The 15840-nt window shown below is 31.2% G+C and overlaps 2 protein-coding genes across 3 annotated transcripts in view; one reads left to right on the forward strand and one right to left on the reverse strand.

Annotated features, from left to right (window-relative positions):
* LOC107454022 (tubulin delta chain) overlaps nt 1-3178 on the forward strand; it is a 29317-nt gene extending 26139 nt beyond the window's left edge. For both annotated transcript variants that reach the window (XM_016071065.3, XM_071178162.1), the window contains one exon: nt 2693-3178. In XM_016071065.3, coding sequence (XP_015926551.2) covers nt 2693-3087 — 395 coding nt within the window. In that variant the 3' untranslated portion in view covers nt 3088-3178. The remainder of the gene's footprint in view (nt 1-2692) is intronic.
* A 3212-nt stretch (nt 3179-6390) lies between these two features.
* The window catches only part of LOC107454021 (matrix metalloproteinase-17), a gene marked incomplete in the record, with an annotated part of 51365 nt that continues 41915 nt past the window's right edge, over nt 6391-15840 (reverse strand). The window contains 3 exon segments of the mRNA XM_043050699.2: nt 6391-8858; nt 11549-11812; nt 13012-13150. Of these exon segments, the coding sequence (XP_042906633.1) occupies nt 8596-8858; nt 11549-11812; nt 13012-13150 (666 nt within the window).

Consider the following 15840-nt stretch of genomic DNA (forward strand, 5'->3'; position numbering starts at 1 on the left):
TGATTATAAATTGATTAAGGAAAATTATTTGATTTGATTATTATATTTGATTTAAATAAATTTAAATTTTATTTAATCAAATAATTTCTTTACGCAATAATTTTTATGATAGTTTAATTTTTATTTAGGAAAACATGTTTCTAAAATGTTGTATTATTACGTTCAACATTTTTTTTCTTCTTCCAAAACTGCCTGTATGTCTGAAAAGTTACTTCTTCCATGCAAAATTCGATTTTAGTTTTACTCCTCAGAAATTTTACTGGTTGTAAAAATACTCTTCATGCAACAATTTTTTTTGAAAAATATTTTCGATGAATAAGATTTCTTCTATGTTGGAAATTAAATGCCAATAAACACAGCTAATTAAAAAAAAGATTTTTCTACTTTAAATTCAAGTAAATTCTAAAAAGAGTAAATGCAGGCCTCACAGTATATTTGGAAGAAAAAAATGTCTTTAATGGCTTGTATTTAAAAGAACAGTGTTTTGTACTGAATTTGTTTTTAAACACAGTCGGACTTCTATTTAACGAACTTCCATTTTGCGAATTTCTCTATGTTGGGATTTTTTTACAAGAAACCAAGAACATTTTGGAAATTTCTTCGTAAAATAAGTTCCAAATAGCGAATATTTAACAAACTCTTTGAGATCCACTTACCCTATTTCTTAAAATATTTCTAACTTGTTAACGCATTTCATGGAGGAAATTGATTTTCGATGCTACTTATCTTTTAGAGAAAGTGGTAAAATCTCTTTTTCTTTTTTTTGCATTTTCAACAAGAAAGTCAGACGAAATGAACGGATTTTATCAGTGGTAATAAAATTTAAGAATGCATATGGTAATGTATGTTTAAAATTTCTTTTATTATAAATGCAACTATAGTTTTATAAATAAATTTAGCTTTTTTTAGTTGAAAATGTATATAGCATGATAGTGTAACAGTAGATAATGTTCGCTCTATTCTTGCTTTCCGTGCAAATTTCGTTTTGTATTAAGTTTATAAAATAAATAGTAGATGCTAGTTTACAAGATAATGGTGTATCCATTGCTATTTTAATAATGTCTAGCGTTTATGAATTTAAAAACCTGTTTTGCATTGTTTAAGTATTTCAAAAGGTGATTTTCTATTTAATGAATTTTCCATATAACAAACTTATTATCGGGATTTAGCGACTTTGTTAAATACAGGTCTGACATATAAAGTTTTGATTTCTGCATTTTTAGAACTTCCTTGAAATGCAACACAACTAAAGTCAAATCTGAAAAAAAGCATCCTTATAAAAAATTATCATTCCCTTTTAATTGTGACTTCACTGCACACTAATATATGGGAAATACTGACATTAAATAGTAGTTTATGATAATGATGATTTTTAATCTTTTTTTTTTTTTAATCTTTTTCTTTATTCCAATATCTTTCTATCCTTATGTTAAAAATTTAAGAGATTAAATTGACTATTAGTTTGGGCAAAGAATGCTTGCAAATACTTGACTAACCTCCTCAACATTATCACTTTGTTTCTATGTCTAAGTGTTACTCATATTCATAAAACCATGTTTTATTTTCAATATTTGTTTATTTAGTTGATAAAAAAAAATGATCAAAATGAGATATGAATGAAATACATGACTTAAACTTAATTATTCTTAACCTTCATTTGTTTATTTTTCTAAAACTCTGTGCTCTAAACCTAAAAGTTTGTTTGGGCTACTTTTCAGTGAAAGCCCAGGTTAAAGTAACAGAGTTCATAAATCAAAGTTTTACTTATTTTGATATAATTGTATTCTATTTTCATCAGTATTTGTTCATTTAGTAGATAAAAAAAAAGTATTCAAAATAATATATAAATAAATTGCATGCAACTCAAAATAAATTATTCAAGTTTTTTTTTTTTTTTTTTTTTTTTTTTTTTTTTTTTTTTTTTNAATTAACAGGTTGTCTTTTTCGTATTTAAAATATTAAATTGACCACTTTTTCTTTTCGGTAAAAACCTGCTTTTTTAAACGGTCAAATGCAGAAAAGGAAAACTTATTTTTTCCAAACTTGAGTGTTGTACCAAATGTAATGAATTAAAACATAATTTTTCTTTGTTCATAAGTTAAATGGAAAACATAATTATTTAAAATTTTCTGTTATTGTTTATCTCGAATGATTTTATTTGCTATCAATAACTTAAAAAGCCATCTTATTTTTTTTTTACAAAAAATTCAATTGTGCCCTCGTTGCTTGGACTGCAATTGGATGACCAATTGTTTAGAAAAAGACATTTTTCCATGCCACCTTCAAGTAGGCGTCCATTGTGGCATGAATTTCTTATGTGCTGTTATAGGATAGAAAAAAGGCATAAAAATGTGAATTCCATACCTTTTATCTGTACAGTTTTTTTTTTTTACAAACGTTAGACTAATATTTTCGTAAATAATAAAAATTTTTAAAAAATTAATGGGAAATAATGTTTTTCTGGTTAAATATTTAACCAAAAATTCTATCGTTTTTACTTTATATAATTTATTTGTTTATTATACGTACTATAGTCTATGCTATTAAATGATATTTACTTGCAAATGTTATCTCTGTTTTAAAATTCACCCCTCTATTAAAAATTTATTCCTCAAAGATTAATAGAGGTGCAAAATTACTCTCTAAATATTTTTCTTTGGATAACACGGTCATATTTTCTTTAAATTTTTAGTTTATGGACCTCACAGCTCATCGTCGGATCCGGTGAGTCGACCGCCGGTGTCGTTGGCTAATTTACTCATTCTCCGAGGGCGTGAGTGTGAAACGGCTAAGCCCGATATTTTTAGTGCGATTCCGTACACCTCGTGGGTGCCCTCCTCCATGAGGTTGAAAAGTGTGACCTGCGGCTTTCCTTTCTTGCAATACGATAAGACAGCTGTGTTGGCTAACAATGGTCAAATGTCCTATTCTTGTGTTGATTTGTCTATGGGAAGAGCTTGGAGAATGTTCTCTCACAAAGCATACTTTCACCACTATGAACAATGTGGACTCACCTCTGATGACTTCAAACAAAGTGCCATGACTGTGGAACAAATTATCGCTAGCTACAAGTCGCTTCATGTATAAATAATATCATGTGTTATCATCATACGTGTTATAATATATCATATGTGTTATAATATATGTGTTTTTAATTAAATATTCATTTCATTTTTAAGTTTTCTAGTCTTTTATTTATATATAATTTTATACGGGCTGCCCAACTTTCTATGCTTTTTAGAAAAGTGTCTTCTAGTGGTAGTCAGATATGCATAATATACAGAAATGCGCAAACAAAATTCATGGAAAGTGAATTGCAGAAATTTTTTNTGAAATGAAGATGAAAATTCAATGGAAAGTTTTATTGTCTGGTATAAGCCTATGTATAAGTAAAACAAAGTAATAATTAGCTTTATATTTTCAAAAACTCTGCTGAATTTAAAGAAATATATACATTTTATATATTATAATATAGAATTTTATAAAAATTAAAATACTTTTTAAAAAAATCAGTGATTTTTCAAACAAATTGCGACCCTTAATAGCTTTTGAACATACTAAACTTTTTTTTCCTAAAAAATTTTGAAAATTTTTAATTGCAAACTTTAGTTTTCACTTTTTAATTCGTTCAATCTGCAAATTCCTTTGTAAGTCTATTTCGTTTCTACGTCGCCTTTTCAATGATTATTGCTTCGAAATTCCACATAATTTTTTTTTGAATAACAAATATATATACATACATATATATATATAGTACACAATATATATATATATATATTTCCTGGATAAATTATTGATAAAGGGAAAAATAGTGCTAGAACATTAACATTTATATAAAAATTATCATATTTGCCACCAACTTGACGAAATGGATTATGGTATGTGACAACTAAGTCATTAACAAAATTTTAGTCATATTTTTGATGAATCTTTGTTCTTATTTAGGCAACTATTTTCATAGTTTTCGGCAGCTATTTTCATGCATTAGGTTACTAAAAGCAACTATTTTGTCCTTTTTTTCTGTGGCAACCCTGTTAAAGAAAGCTTTCTTCTTTTTAATGTATATATACCCATGTAAGAATCTTTTATTGGCTGCTTTCATTGGATTTAAAACTTTCTAAAATTATAAATATGCTTTTTTAGACTGATTACAAAAAGCATTTATAAGAAAAAAGTTAGTGTTCCTTGTGATGAATGGTATTGCACACATTTTACTGAAAATATTAAGGATAGGTCCAAAATGTAAGTGGGGGTGCCATCCCCTCCGCAGAGGATCAAAATTGTGATGGCATGTCTTCGGATCATCCTCCGGGGTGTTTCCCAGACCGTCGCCAATAACCCATTGTGCAGCTCTAGTGCGACGTAAATTAACAACAACAACAACAGGCCAAAATGTATTGGGCTCATTCCATAACATACCAAGTGTAATAAAAATAAAATCTGTTTTCTTAATTTTTTTTAAATAAATATGATAAAAATTAATATCCAAAATGTTTTTTTTAATATTTAGTTTTATATCTGATATATATATATATCTGATGCTTGACTGTCAAAAATTTGCAACCATTAGGGGAAATAGTTTTGACAGAAGAGGCGACATAAGATCTTGGTGCAGGACTAATAAACAGAGGCAAATTATTAAAAACATCATTAAACGCACCCTGGAGGACGCACTCGCCCCTGATGACATTTTGGATCCGCTCTACACGAATTAATCTCAGTCCCGGTTGTTGGGCTGCCCCCCTGTTCGCTTCCCGTTATTTTGACAACGTTTTGTTGTTTTATCTATCTCATTCGCTTTTTAATTCTGTTTTAATCTATTTATTCACTACATTGTGCTTTTTAATTCGCTTATTTACATTGCCTTTCCTTGCTTTACAAATTTTAGCGTCTCCTTTTAATTGTATTTGATAATTGTTTGTTTTACCACTTTACTCTCAGAGCATTTTAATTATTTTACTGCTGTTGCCATCAGACTCTGTAATGTTTACATAATGTTACTCTGTAATGTTACTTTTTTGTATTTTATGNTAGTGCGACGTAAATTAACAACAACAGGTCCAAAATGTATTGGGCTCATTCCATAACATACCAAGTGTAATAAAAATAAAATCTGTTTTCTTAATTTTTTTTTAATAAATATGATAAAAATTAATATCCAAAATGTTTTTTTTTTATATTTAGTTTTATAATTTGACTTTTAGTTAAAAATTAAGAAACAATTTTTTTCTTCTCCAAAGACTTTGTGCGGTTAAATAATACTAACTTATTGAAATTTTATCATTTTCAGGGAACATGCTGGGATAAATTGTCATTCTACTGTGATGAGCGCTAAAGTTACTGACTGAGGAATATTCATTCAGTCATTATTTTCTGATTTTGTACTGTTATTTATTAAAATGTAAGATTTTTTTGCTCTCTGAAACCCTTAAATATTTGACAGTGTTTTAATTTATTTTTTTTTTTGGCAAAAACCTGTATTTATGGGACTGAAATGTTTAAAAAAAAATATTTTTTCAGTAATTCAAATATTAAGTGAACACCTAAAGAGAGTTGTGCTTATTTTTCCTGACAAAGGGGAGGAAGGGTATGTAAGACCCTAAAATCCCCTTTTTTCCAATTATTTTGAAACAAAAAGAGATTTAGAAAAATGAACATATTCAAATTCGAAAAATATATTAAATTTCGATAAAGAAAAAATTTTCTTAATTAATATCGAAATTTTATGAAACAATCTAAAACTTAAATTTTGCTTTATGCAAAGTCAAATTTTTTATCTGAATTTTATTCTAAAAATTAGATTACTAGAACAAGAATAAAAGACTGAAACAGAGGAGTGTTTTGTTATTTTCTGACGAGAGTATAAGTGGGAGTTTAAAGATAGCTTTTTTTTGTTGTTGTTGTTGACAAAGGGGAGAAAAATCTGAAATTGTCTACAACAAAGAAAAAAAACTCTCACATAATATTTGTGTGGCCTCATAGTGAGGTGGATGTGATTAATTTGTGTCACCTAATCTACATCCTGATTACTTCATTTTTTTAAATTTTTTTAAAAAAGGAATAAAAGAATTCTATATATATACAACATTAAGGGTGTCCATTAAGGACACCTATTGAATTATCCTGAATAAATATCATTGAAAAGTCTTTCTGTTAACCCTTGTACCTAAGATCGTTAACACTAAAATGAAATAAAGGAAATTTAGTTGCGACCTCAATATTCTCATCATGAATTGTTTTATATACATTTAGTAATTACTATAAGAGTTGAGCTAAAAATTTAAAAAAAGACTTTTTATACCGTCCTATCTTTCTAGTTATAATACCAGTTCTGCGTTAAATTCCAAAATGAATTTGAAAGCCAAAGTGTGAATCAAGACACCACTGAAATGAAGATGAAAATTCAATGGAAAGTTTTATTGTCTGGTAATTTTAGATCAATACAGTTCCATTAACACTTAAAAAATACTTTTTAAATTTTACAAAGTTTCAAAAAGAAAAAGTTTTTCCTGTATTGTAATAAAAGCATATTGTATTGTACGTTGAGATCACATAATTTTCTTCTCAGGCAAATAAATGTGAGAAGAAAATTGCAAAAAAAAGAAAAGAAATTCTGAGAGCCATCAAATGCAAGAAAACTAGTATAATTTAAGAGAATTTTTGTGGTAAATTCTCTTTCACCTACTTAAGTCATTTAAAATGAATGTTCAAGAAGACGACCTCCCCTACCCACACATGTGACATCAGCTAATCTTTATCTTTAATATTTATGTATTTTATTCTGGGTGTGTAGCCAAATTACTCAACAAAAAATATTTTTAAGTACTTAAAAAAATATATTATAACTAGACTGGGTTGGAAAGTTTTTGACAATTGACGGTTTTAACCGTCATGTCAAAGAAAAAAAAAAACTTTTGGCATTGTTATTGACAATTGTCAAAAATCATGAAATTTTTTAAGCCTGTAAAACGAATGGCGTTTTCATACGCTAGGGACTGACACTACACTGAAATAGATAGGGGTTGAATTAATTGTGAAAACGTTGAATAGAACAAAGTGTCTTTTTGCATAATTCGTAGCGAAAATCATCATAGTAAAAGAAAAATCTCATTTTGAAAAAGGAAAAGTGAAGCACTTTTTAAAAACGCTATGCACCCTGTTCTAACTGTGATATATTTTTGTTTTGGCAACTTCGATGCATAATTAGTACATTTATGTTCCACGTGACTTCCTGCCTGTCTTTGTGTTAAGTATTCGTGTTAATATATAGGGAAAGAATATAGGCTGTGTTACTTAAGAGAATTGATATTTGACGGGCTTGGCTTACTCGAAATAAAATGAAAAGAACAGTTGCTGACATAAACAAGTGCCACATTTCAACAACTATTGGGGATTGAGATACAGTTGCGGGTATTCCTTTTCAAAATGCAAACAAATTATAGACAGGATTACACAATGGACTTCCGTAATTTGTTTACATTTTGCTATTAAAAACAAATTAGCATTTGAGATTTCTATGTTTATCTGAATTCACTTTGCTATAAATTGAAATGAAGGTGAAAGAGAATTTCCTCTCAAACTCACAGTGGAAGAACATGTTGAGTAAAATTTTAACCTGTATTTAACCCTCTCATATTTCTGTGCAAACGTTCCTCATTGATATTCTTATCTAACATAAACATCTAGGGAGAATGTTATTTGCAGTGACTGTAAGAGGAATTATCTGCTGTAACAAACACTGCTTTGCTAAGTCAAAGATAGTTTTGAAGCCCCAAAGGAAAATAAGCCATGTCTTGAACTTTTATTTCTATATCACTGAGAAGAAATTTACTGGGATTTAAAACCGACAAAAAATTGCATATGTCTAACGAAAATATTAAGCTTTAAAAAAAAATTACAAATTAGGCAGAAATCTATAAATAATTCTCAATTTGCATAGTTTTATGAGCCTAGCTTTTTAAATATTGAAAAATTCGGTTACTAACTTTTTTCATTTAAAAATAATGCGTCATTTTTTATAGATGGACAGACCTGACAGTCATGAATAGCACATGATGAGAAAGTCTTAAAAAAAAACCTTTTAACAATTGAAAATTAGATTATGAATTATTTTCAAAAGATTTCGTTTGACATTCAGAATCATTTTTACGATCAGCCTGAAGAACACTGACCAGAGATAAAGAAAACTCAACAGTTACGGATAACTGTTACAATCTCATAAGAGTTCTAAAAACAACATCTTTGGTTGCTAAAAGGCATTGTTCAATAGGACGGCAGTCTACGAAACAACAGTGAAAATTAGATTATAAACCTTTTCCAAAAAAAATTATGCTTTGATAAATGACATTTAGTGTCATTTTTCATAATCAGCAGCTGACTAGAGAAGGACAAAATTTGATCTAACACGCTATGAGAAGAATTGCGTCTGCAAAGAACATGTTTTTCCACTGAGGTCGTCCCTTTGAAGCTCTCTTAACATTCTGAATACATTAATAACACACAATTTGAATAAAAAATTGTAATAAATTAAGAATACTTCACGGAAAGTATCACCCTTAAGAGATCACACACAGCTTATAAAATAATAAGTTGCGCTTATAAAAATAAATTGAGTCTTCTTTTGTATAGGAAAAGCGTCACCACAATGATCACTAAGTCTGAGTGGACGTGCGACACACTCGAGGATGTCATTGTCTCCTCCTTACTGCCTCCTTCTTCCAGTTCTGGATGTTGTTCCGACCGACTAGGACATCTGAACCAGTATTGATTCACATCACTGTACTTTCCTCCTTTCTTTACAGTCATCTGTTTATCATTGAATTCCCAAAACTTCCTTCCTTTGAAGAAGTATGTATGACCTAGAAAATAGTTTGCATTTCTTAGGTCAATAATCAAAATGTTTATGTATGATCTATTAACTGCTTCCCTGTTATGTATTATCCCCGAGTAAACTCGAGCATAGCAGAATTCGTTTTGTTGTAACACGTTTTTACGCTGCGGAAGCTAAAAATGTTAATCTGCTGTGATTGGAAATTTTTTAAGTTTCGTTCGGAAGTTTTGCTCTTGGATTGTGGGACTGCACACATGTTTTGTGTGACACAATGGTTGCTGAATTGACAAAGAAAAAAAAACATCACTTCACTGGCCTTTGGAAAGTTTGTTTTAAAAACTATCATACAAAGACTAATATTCAACTTTTTTCTTCATTGGCCCGAAATAACTCTGGATAGTGATGGTATGTTTTTTACAACAAAAAAAATTATTTTTAAATTTCAACTTAAAACTTATGTTTTGTTTCACTTCCTTGTATTTATTAATAAATATCTATGCAAAATTTTTACAAATTATTCTTTCAAAAAAATTTGGTAAGGGAAGCGATTAAGACGTTATACGTGGATTTTAAAGGGTTAAATCAATAAATAAAAAAATTATCTTAAATTTTAAAAAAAATATTAAGCTAGAATTTATTCTTGTGTTCAGGAGAATATTATAAATTTGAAATGAATATTAAAAGTTCGATTTAAATACAGAAATAATTGAGAAAATAATTGAAGATGTTTGAAACAGCTTTAATGAGAAAATATATTGTTTTTTAAATTGAAGCAGTCTGTAATCTGTAAATCTTTTTGTAAATCAAAAAATTGAATTTGTTTACTTAACTTTTTTTTAAAAATTTATTTACAGAGTGCTCTCTAATTATATTTTAATTTGCTCAGTTTTACGAAAGTCTTTAGGATTCTGTTCAATTTTTATACTAACTTCTTCACATTCTGACAAATTCCATTATTCTATTTAATTCAACAGTTTTTTAAATAACTAGACTAACGTTTTTTCCGAATCACTTGATAGAATGAAATATAAAAAGTTGTAGCGAAAGGTCTAACTAACTAAAAATATTTAAATTTTTAAATTGTTTTTCTAGTTCACCCCCCTGCACCGGCCAAGTGGCAGAACGGTTAGCGTGCCTGACTGCGGGTTCAAATCCTGCTCAGGGCAGAGATGTGTCACTCTGTTGTGTGATTGTAACCCACCCTCTGAACCGGTATCTGTGGCGTATGTAATGTTGCTCGCCTCCATGACTTGAGCTACAGGATGCTCACCAGGTAATGCAAAATGAGCAACAATTCCGGCATCTTCCATGGCAAAGAACAATAAATTCAGTTACTCCCATTAAAAAAAAAGAAGTTCATATTCCGATTTATTTATGCACTTATTTCTCTGCATCTACATATTGTCATCACCTGTAACCTCTGATTTGCAAAAAAAAAATTTCATGAACCCAGGAAAAGTCTGCTATTTTATTCTTTTTGTTGCATCTTATGTCACAGGAAAATTATTTGCAGTCATGTAAAGAAATGTTGCAAATGATTAAAATAAATATATTACAAAATAATGTTAAATTTCTTTTAGTAAATGAAAGTAATTATGTATTTTTTTCATTGCAACAAAATTAAATAAGTAGTAGGAGATATTTTCAGAGCTATGATTTAGTGCAGTCATAAAATAAAAGTGTCAATAAACTTTTCTGTTTCATCGTACATAGCAGACTATAATAATTCTTATCAGCATGTAGTACATATTACACATTTTATTTCAATGCTATTTCAGCAGTACTATTTGCATAACAAAATACGATAGCTAATAATATTCATAGAAATAGGAAAACAATCTTATTGTTTAACACTAAACAAACATACCAACACTTAGTAAATACCTATTTCAACCATATTCTTGATTGAATGTATGAAATATGGATGTTAGGAAAGAAACAAACTAAAAAAGCTTAATTATGATTTTAAAAAAATTATATATTGCCCATTTTTACGTATTACAAACACAAAGAATAACAATTTTTAATTCGTTGCTCAATGCATTTTTTACATATACAGGGTGCTTCCATTGTACATTTTCCGCATACATATTTCTTCTAATTATTATTATTTCTATAATTCTTATAATTATAAGAGTTATAATTCTTATAATTAATATTATTTCTTCTAAAAACTTGTGCTGTCTCGATTGTTTCGACATTTTTCTGGGTAAAAACTAACAGTTAGCTAGAAATGAAGTAAAGCTATCCAAATAAAATATAAGCTACTGACCAAAACATTTAGTTTCTGTCACTTTTTCTGGCACAAAAATGCCAATCTAAAATGTTAGGTACTTTCTCGAAATTTGAATTAACAGTTATTGTGATTGAACTCACTACGCAACAGTCTTTGCAGAAACTCATCGAATGCAATACGTTGAACACGCATTACATCGTCATTTCTGTTCCAATTACCTTATAAAGAAATGAACTGTCAAATGACTGGTTGTGGTAAAAATAGGTATACGACACGTAATATTCCAAACAAACGAAATACAAAAAAATTTATAATCATAGAATATTAACTGTATAGTATAGTTAGAAAAAGTCATGAAGTCAAATGTGCAAAAACGATATGATGAAAAGCGCATTTTCTATGCAAAAGTTCTTAAACGATCAGGTTAGAGTATGTTTAGTGTTAAACCCTTCAGAAAAATAGACAATGAGTAGGGACCTTACCATCTGTATGTTGAAAAGCAGCATCAATGTGATAGGGAACTCCTCTCCACATGGCCATGTCTCGAGGGTAGTCCAACTCCACCCTCCCCTCTGACTCGTCATACCTCCAGTACTGAGTACCAGAGAAGAGATAAGTCTTGCCATTATATCCCCAGACGAAAGCAGCATCGATCTTTTTGAGATCAGGAGGCAGACCTAGGTCAGTGAGAGGTCTGGGATAACCATATTCTTTTCTATTTCCATTAAAAAGCCAAAACTTGTTCCCTGCAAAGCAATATTCAATCCTTAAGCCATTTATGGATCGATGGTATTTCATTCTCGTTTTAATGGAGTCGTTTATAACCCTGATTGAATGAAAATCCAGATTTAACTAAGAAATTAGAGCACTCCTGATGTACCCTGGAATTCCGGGGCTATCGTATCGTCCTTCCGGGTCCAAAATTGAGAAGCAGAGCAAGTGATTTTTCCGGGAATATATTTTATATTATAGCCCGCGTTGAATAGCCGACCCAATTTAATGGGTTAACGACTACTCGCGTTCAACTCCGTATCCTTGTCATTTTGAACCCAATTCAGAAGACAAGGAAACTCCTGCATTAAATATTGGGAGAAATGTTGCCTTCGTGGAGGTCTTTTTGATGGAGCAAACCCGCATTTGCGTTACATGGAGAGGAAGAGCATGAGAACTTCCCACGGTTAGCTTGACGGCAAGGGGACTCTAACCCGTGATCCCTCTACCACATTTCACGTCGGTGCAAGCCGGATTTCATATCAACTGGGATTCAAACTCGGTTCGCCTCAGCGGAAGGCTCTTCAGCCATCTTCTGGGAATAGAGTGGAATTCTGCATTTCTTGAGATCATTAGTTTTCGAACATCAAAAACATAATCCGAAGAAATTTTTCCCGGAATACCGCAGTCAAAAATCGCCCGTTAGCATACATGTCATTTTGACGATTTCTCGGATTTTCGCCATTTTGAATATTCTTATTCACGTGATTTTAAATATCCAGCACTGTTTTTCGTATTTACCTAATATAAAAGTGACACGATGCGATGTGTAGTCACACAATTTAAAAAATTGTACATTGCGATTCGTGTTCACGCGATTTAAAAGTTCAACGTCACAATTCATATTCACGCGTATTTAAAATGCAATCTTGCGATTTTTATTCCCGCGTTTGTAATATCAAACATCGATTTTCGTATTTATACGGGATTTTAAAAGCTATGCGCATAGCGATACGCATTCACATTAAATTGATTGATTTTGTTTTAAAAAAAGTTCATTAAGGAAGGAAACGTAAAATATTCGATTCGGGGACCCCCTCTGATGTGGGGGCCTTAGTCATTCTCTGGTCATATAATGACTCAGTGTTGGTCATAAAAGCTGTTCCATAGAGCTGTTGAGTTAACTATTTTGGTAAGGAATTAGTGTCCAATAGAGAAGTTAAGAGCCACTTACCAGAGAAAAATACAATTTTTGTGTCAACAGGACGTTCATAGACTGCATCAATATGCTGTAATTCTGCTTCCTGCCAAAATTGCTCAATTTTTACGGGATAACCTTTCATCAAACCTAGACTGTTCAATCTCCAGAAAAACTAAAATAGATTTGTTTATCAGCCCTTGATTTCACACAACATAACATAGAATATTTTAAATAAAAGTAATTATTGAAATAACGTGGGAACTGATTCTCCAGATTTCGATAGCGTTTTGTTTTCTATTCAAATGTAATTCATAGATTTCAACTCCTTTGTGTGTGTCTTTATTTTTCCTAATCATTTTTAACCATCACGTTAAACATGTATGTTATAATATATATTTTAAAAACATATTGGTTAGCTTGGCATAAAATGTTAGAGAATTTTATCAATCTAGAAAAATCAAGAAAAAGTCTGCAGATTTAGTTAATATATTCTAAAAGTAATTGGTTTGAGGTATCTATCTATCCATTCAAATATTTTAACCCCCAAAATATAGTTCAGTAACAATAATAATAATCATTGTTTGTTGTTGATAGCAATGCTTTGTAATTTGTTTAAGAATAAGTTATAATTGAAAAATTAAATTTTAAAATTTATGGTCTGAAAAAATTAGGGAAATTTGATAAAATCAGTCTTAAAAAAATCGAGAGAAATTTCTTTCTGGGTATTTGTGGTCACCCTGATTTAAGACATTCAATCAACTTGTGATTTACTTTCTTTAGTTCATTCTGTTTCCACTGTTTATTCATTTTTTGTTTTGACTCCTATCATACGTCAAACAATGAACTAATCGTTAAGACACGATTCCTAGCAGATCACCGAAGTCAAGCATCACTGGCGGCGGTCGGTTTGCGGGTGGGTGAAAACTTGGATCAGTCTGGCCAACCTGGCTACCACAGTCCTAATATATATCTATATGAATAATGAAAACCTTCTTATATTTTCTTATAGAAACTGAATAGTGAAAACCTTCTTATATTTACATCCTACTAAGTAATTAAGTAATATATATAATTTTGGAGCGGTTTTGTCCCCAAACCCTTCCCAAAACTATGCCACTGCCTACTAAATCACTTGTTTATCCTCTTGTGTTTTGTTTTTTTTCTTATTCAAAAATCCAAATTTTTAGTGCATTGTGCATAATATTAAATGTTTTAAAAAAGAATGCTAATTTTAAAATAAATCACATAGTTGATCTGACTGATGATTTTCTGGTCACTCCTGAAAAAAATACAATAGCAGTAATAAAAAATATGAAGTGGTGTAAAAAATAAAACTTTCAACATTGACATTGTCGACATTTTTGAAATTCCGCAACTGGCTCGCACCGACCACAATGCTGGTGTAAAATATCATCAGTGGTAGACGGGTCGTGGATTATAGTTCTCTTGCTGTCAGTCTAACCGTTGGAGGTTTTCGTGATTTTCCTCTCAATGTAACGCAAATGATCGTTAGTTCCATCAAAAAGTCCAACACGAAGGCTCCCAATACTTGATCTAGGAGTTCCCTTGTCTTCTGGATTATAGGTTCAAAGTTACGGAGTTCAGCATTGGTAGTCGTAAACTCAAAATTGGGTCGGCTGTTCAATGACGGTTATAAAAAAACTATGGCAATCGATGATTATCGCATTTTTAATAATGGACTATATATATACAGGTGGTTATCAAAATAATGGAAACACCCCAGATTTTGAAGGAATCCTTTATTAATATGGCGTAGGACCGCCTTTTGCATGCAAAACAGCTTGGATTCGCCTAGGAATCGAATCATACAAATTCTGAATAGTGTTTAGAGGAATATTGTACCATTCTTCATAGAGATATTGTGAAAGTTCCGTGAGAGATGCCGGTGGAGGATATCGATTCCGGATTGAAAGCTCTAAAATAGACCACAACGGTTCGATTATATTGAGATATGGGGACTGTGCTGGCCAAGGTAGATGTTCCACTTCATCCTCATGTTCATCAAACCTTGATTGGACAACTCTGGCTGCATGAATAGGGGGATTATCATCATGGAAAATTCCATCTCCTGCAGGAAACAAAATTTGCATCATAGGATGGACCTGGTCAGCTAAAATTTCTCTATACTTCTCCCCAGTGATCCTTCCTTTCAGGGTTACCATTGGGCCAGCAGAAAACCATGACACGGCTGCCCATACCATGGCCGATCCACCACCATGCTTGACAGTTGGATGGAGGCAATCAGGATCATACGCTTGTGCAGGTGTTCTCCAGACATGTACCCGTCCTGTTGTGGGGGAAAGTGTGAAAGACGATTCGTCTGACCATAGAACAGTCTTCCACTTATCAATCGACCAGGTTTTGTGGTTGTGGCACCACTCTACACGACGTTTTGCATTAGCATCTGTGACAAGTGGCTTGGGAATTGCTGTTCTGCCGTAAATGTTCTCTTTATGAAGGTATCTCCTAACTGTAATTGTTGACACTGGAGAATCCAGATGCTGATTGAGCTCTGCGGTCACTTTGGCTGCGGTTGTTTTCTTTTTAGACATTACAATTCGCTTCAATACCCGTCGATCTCTTTCACTCAGCTTCTCATTCCGTTCACTATTTTGCTTTGATGAGCTTGTCTTTCCGCGCTGTGTGTATGCTGTCATGACTTTAGACACCGTACCTCTAGAAACGCCTAAAAGCTGGGATGTTTCGGTCACTGTTGCTCCAACTAGTCGGGCTCCTACAATTTGGCCTCTCTGAAAATCTGTGAGGTCTGACATTTTACGCTTCTGACAAAAAATCAAAACGTAGACAACTCTGCTAAAGCTCTCTCATACCACCTAATAT

The sequence above is a fragment of the Parasteatoda tepidariorum genome, chromosome 3 (assembly GCF_043381705.1).
Source record: "Parasteatoda tepidariorum isolate YZ-2023 chromosome 3, CAS_Ptep_4.0, whole genome shotgun sequence".
In the NCBI taxonomy this organism is placed as follows: domain Eukaryota; kingdom Metazoa; phylum Arthropoda; class Arachnida; order Araneae; family Theridiidae; genus Parasteatoda; species Parasteatoda tepidariorum.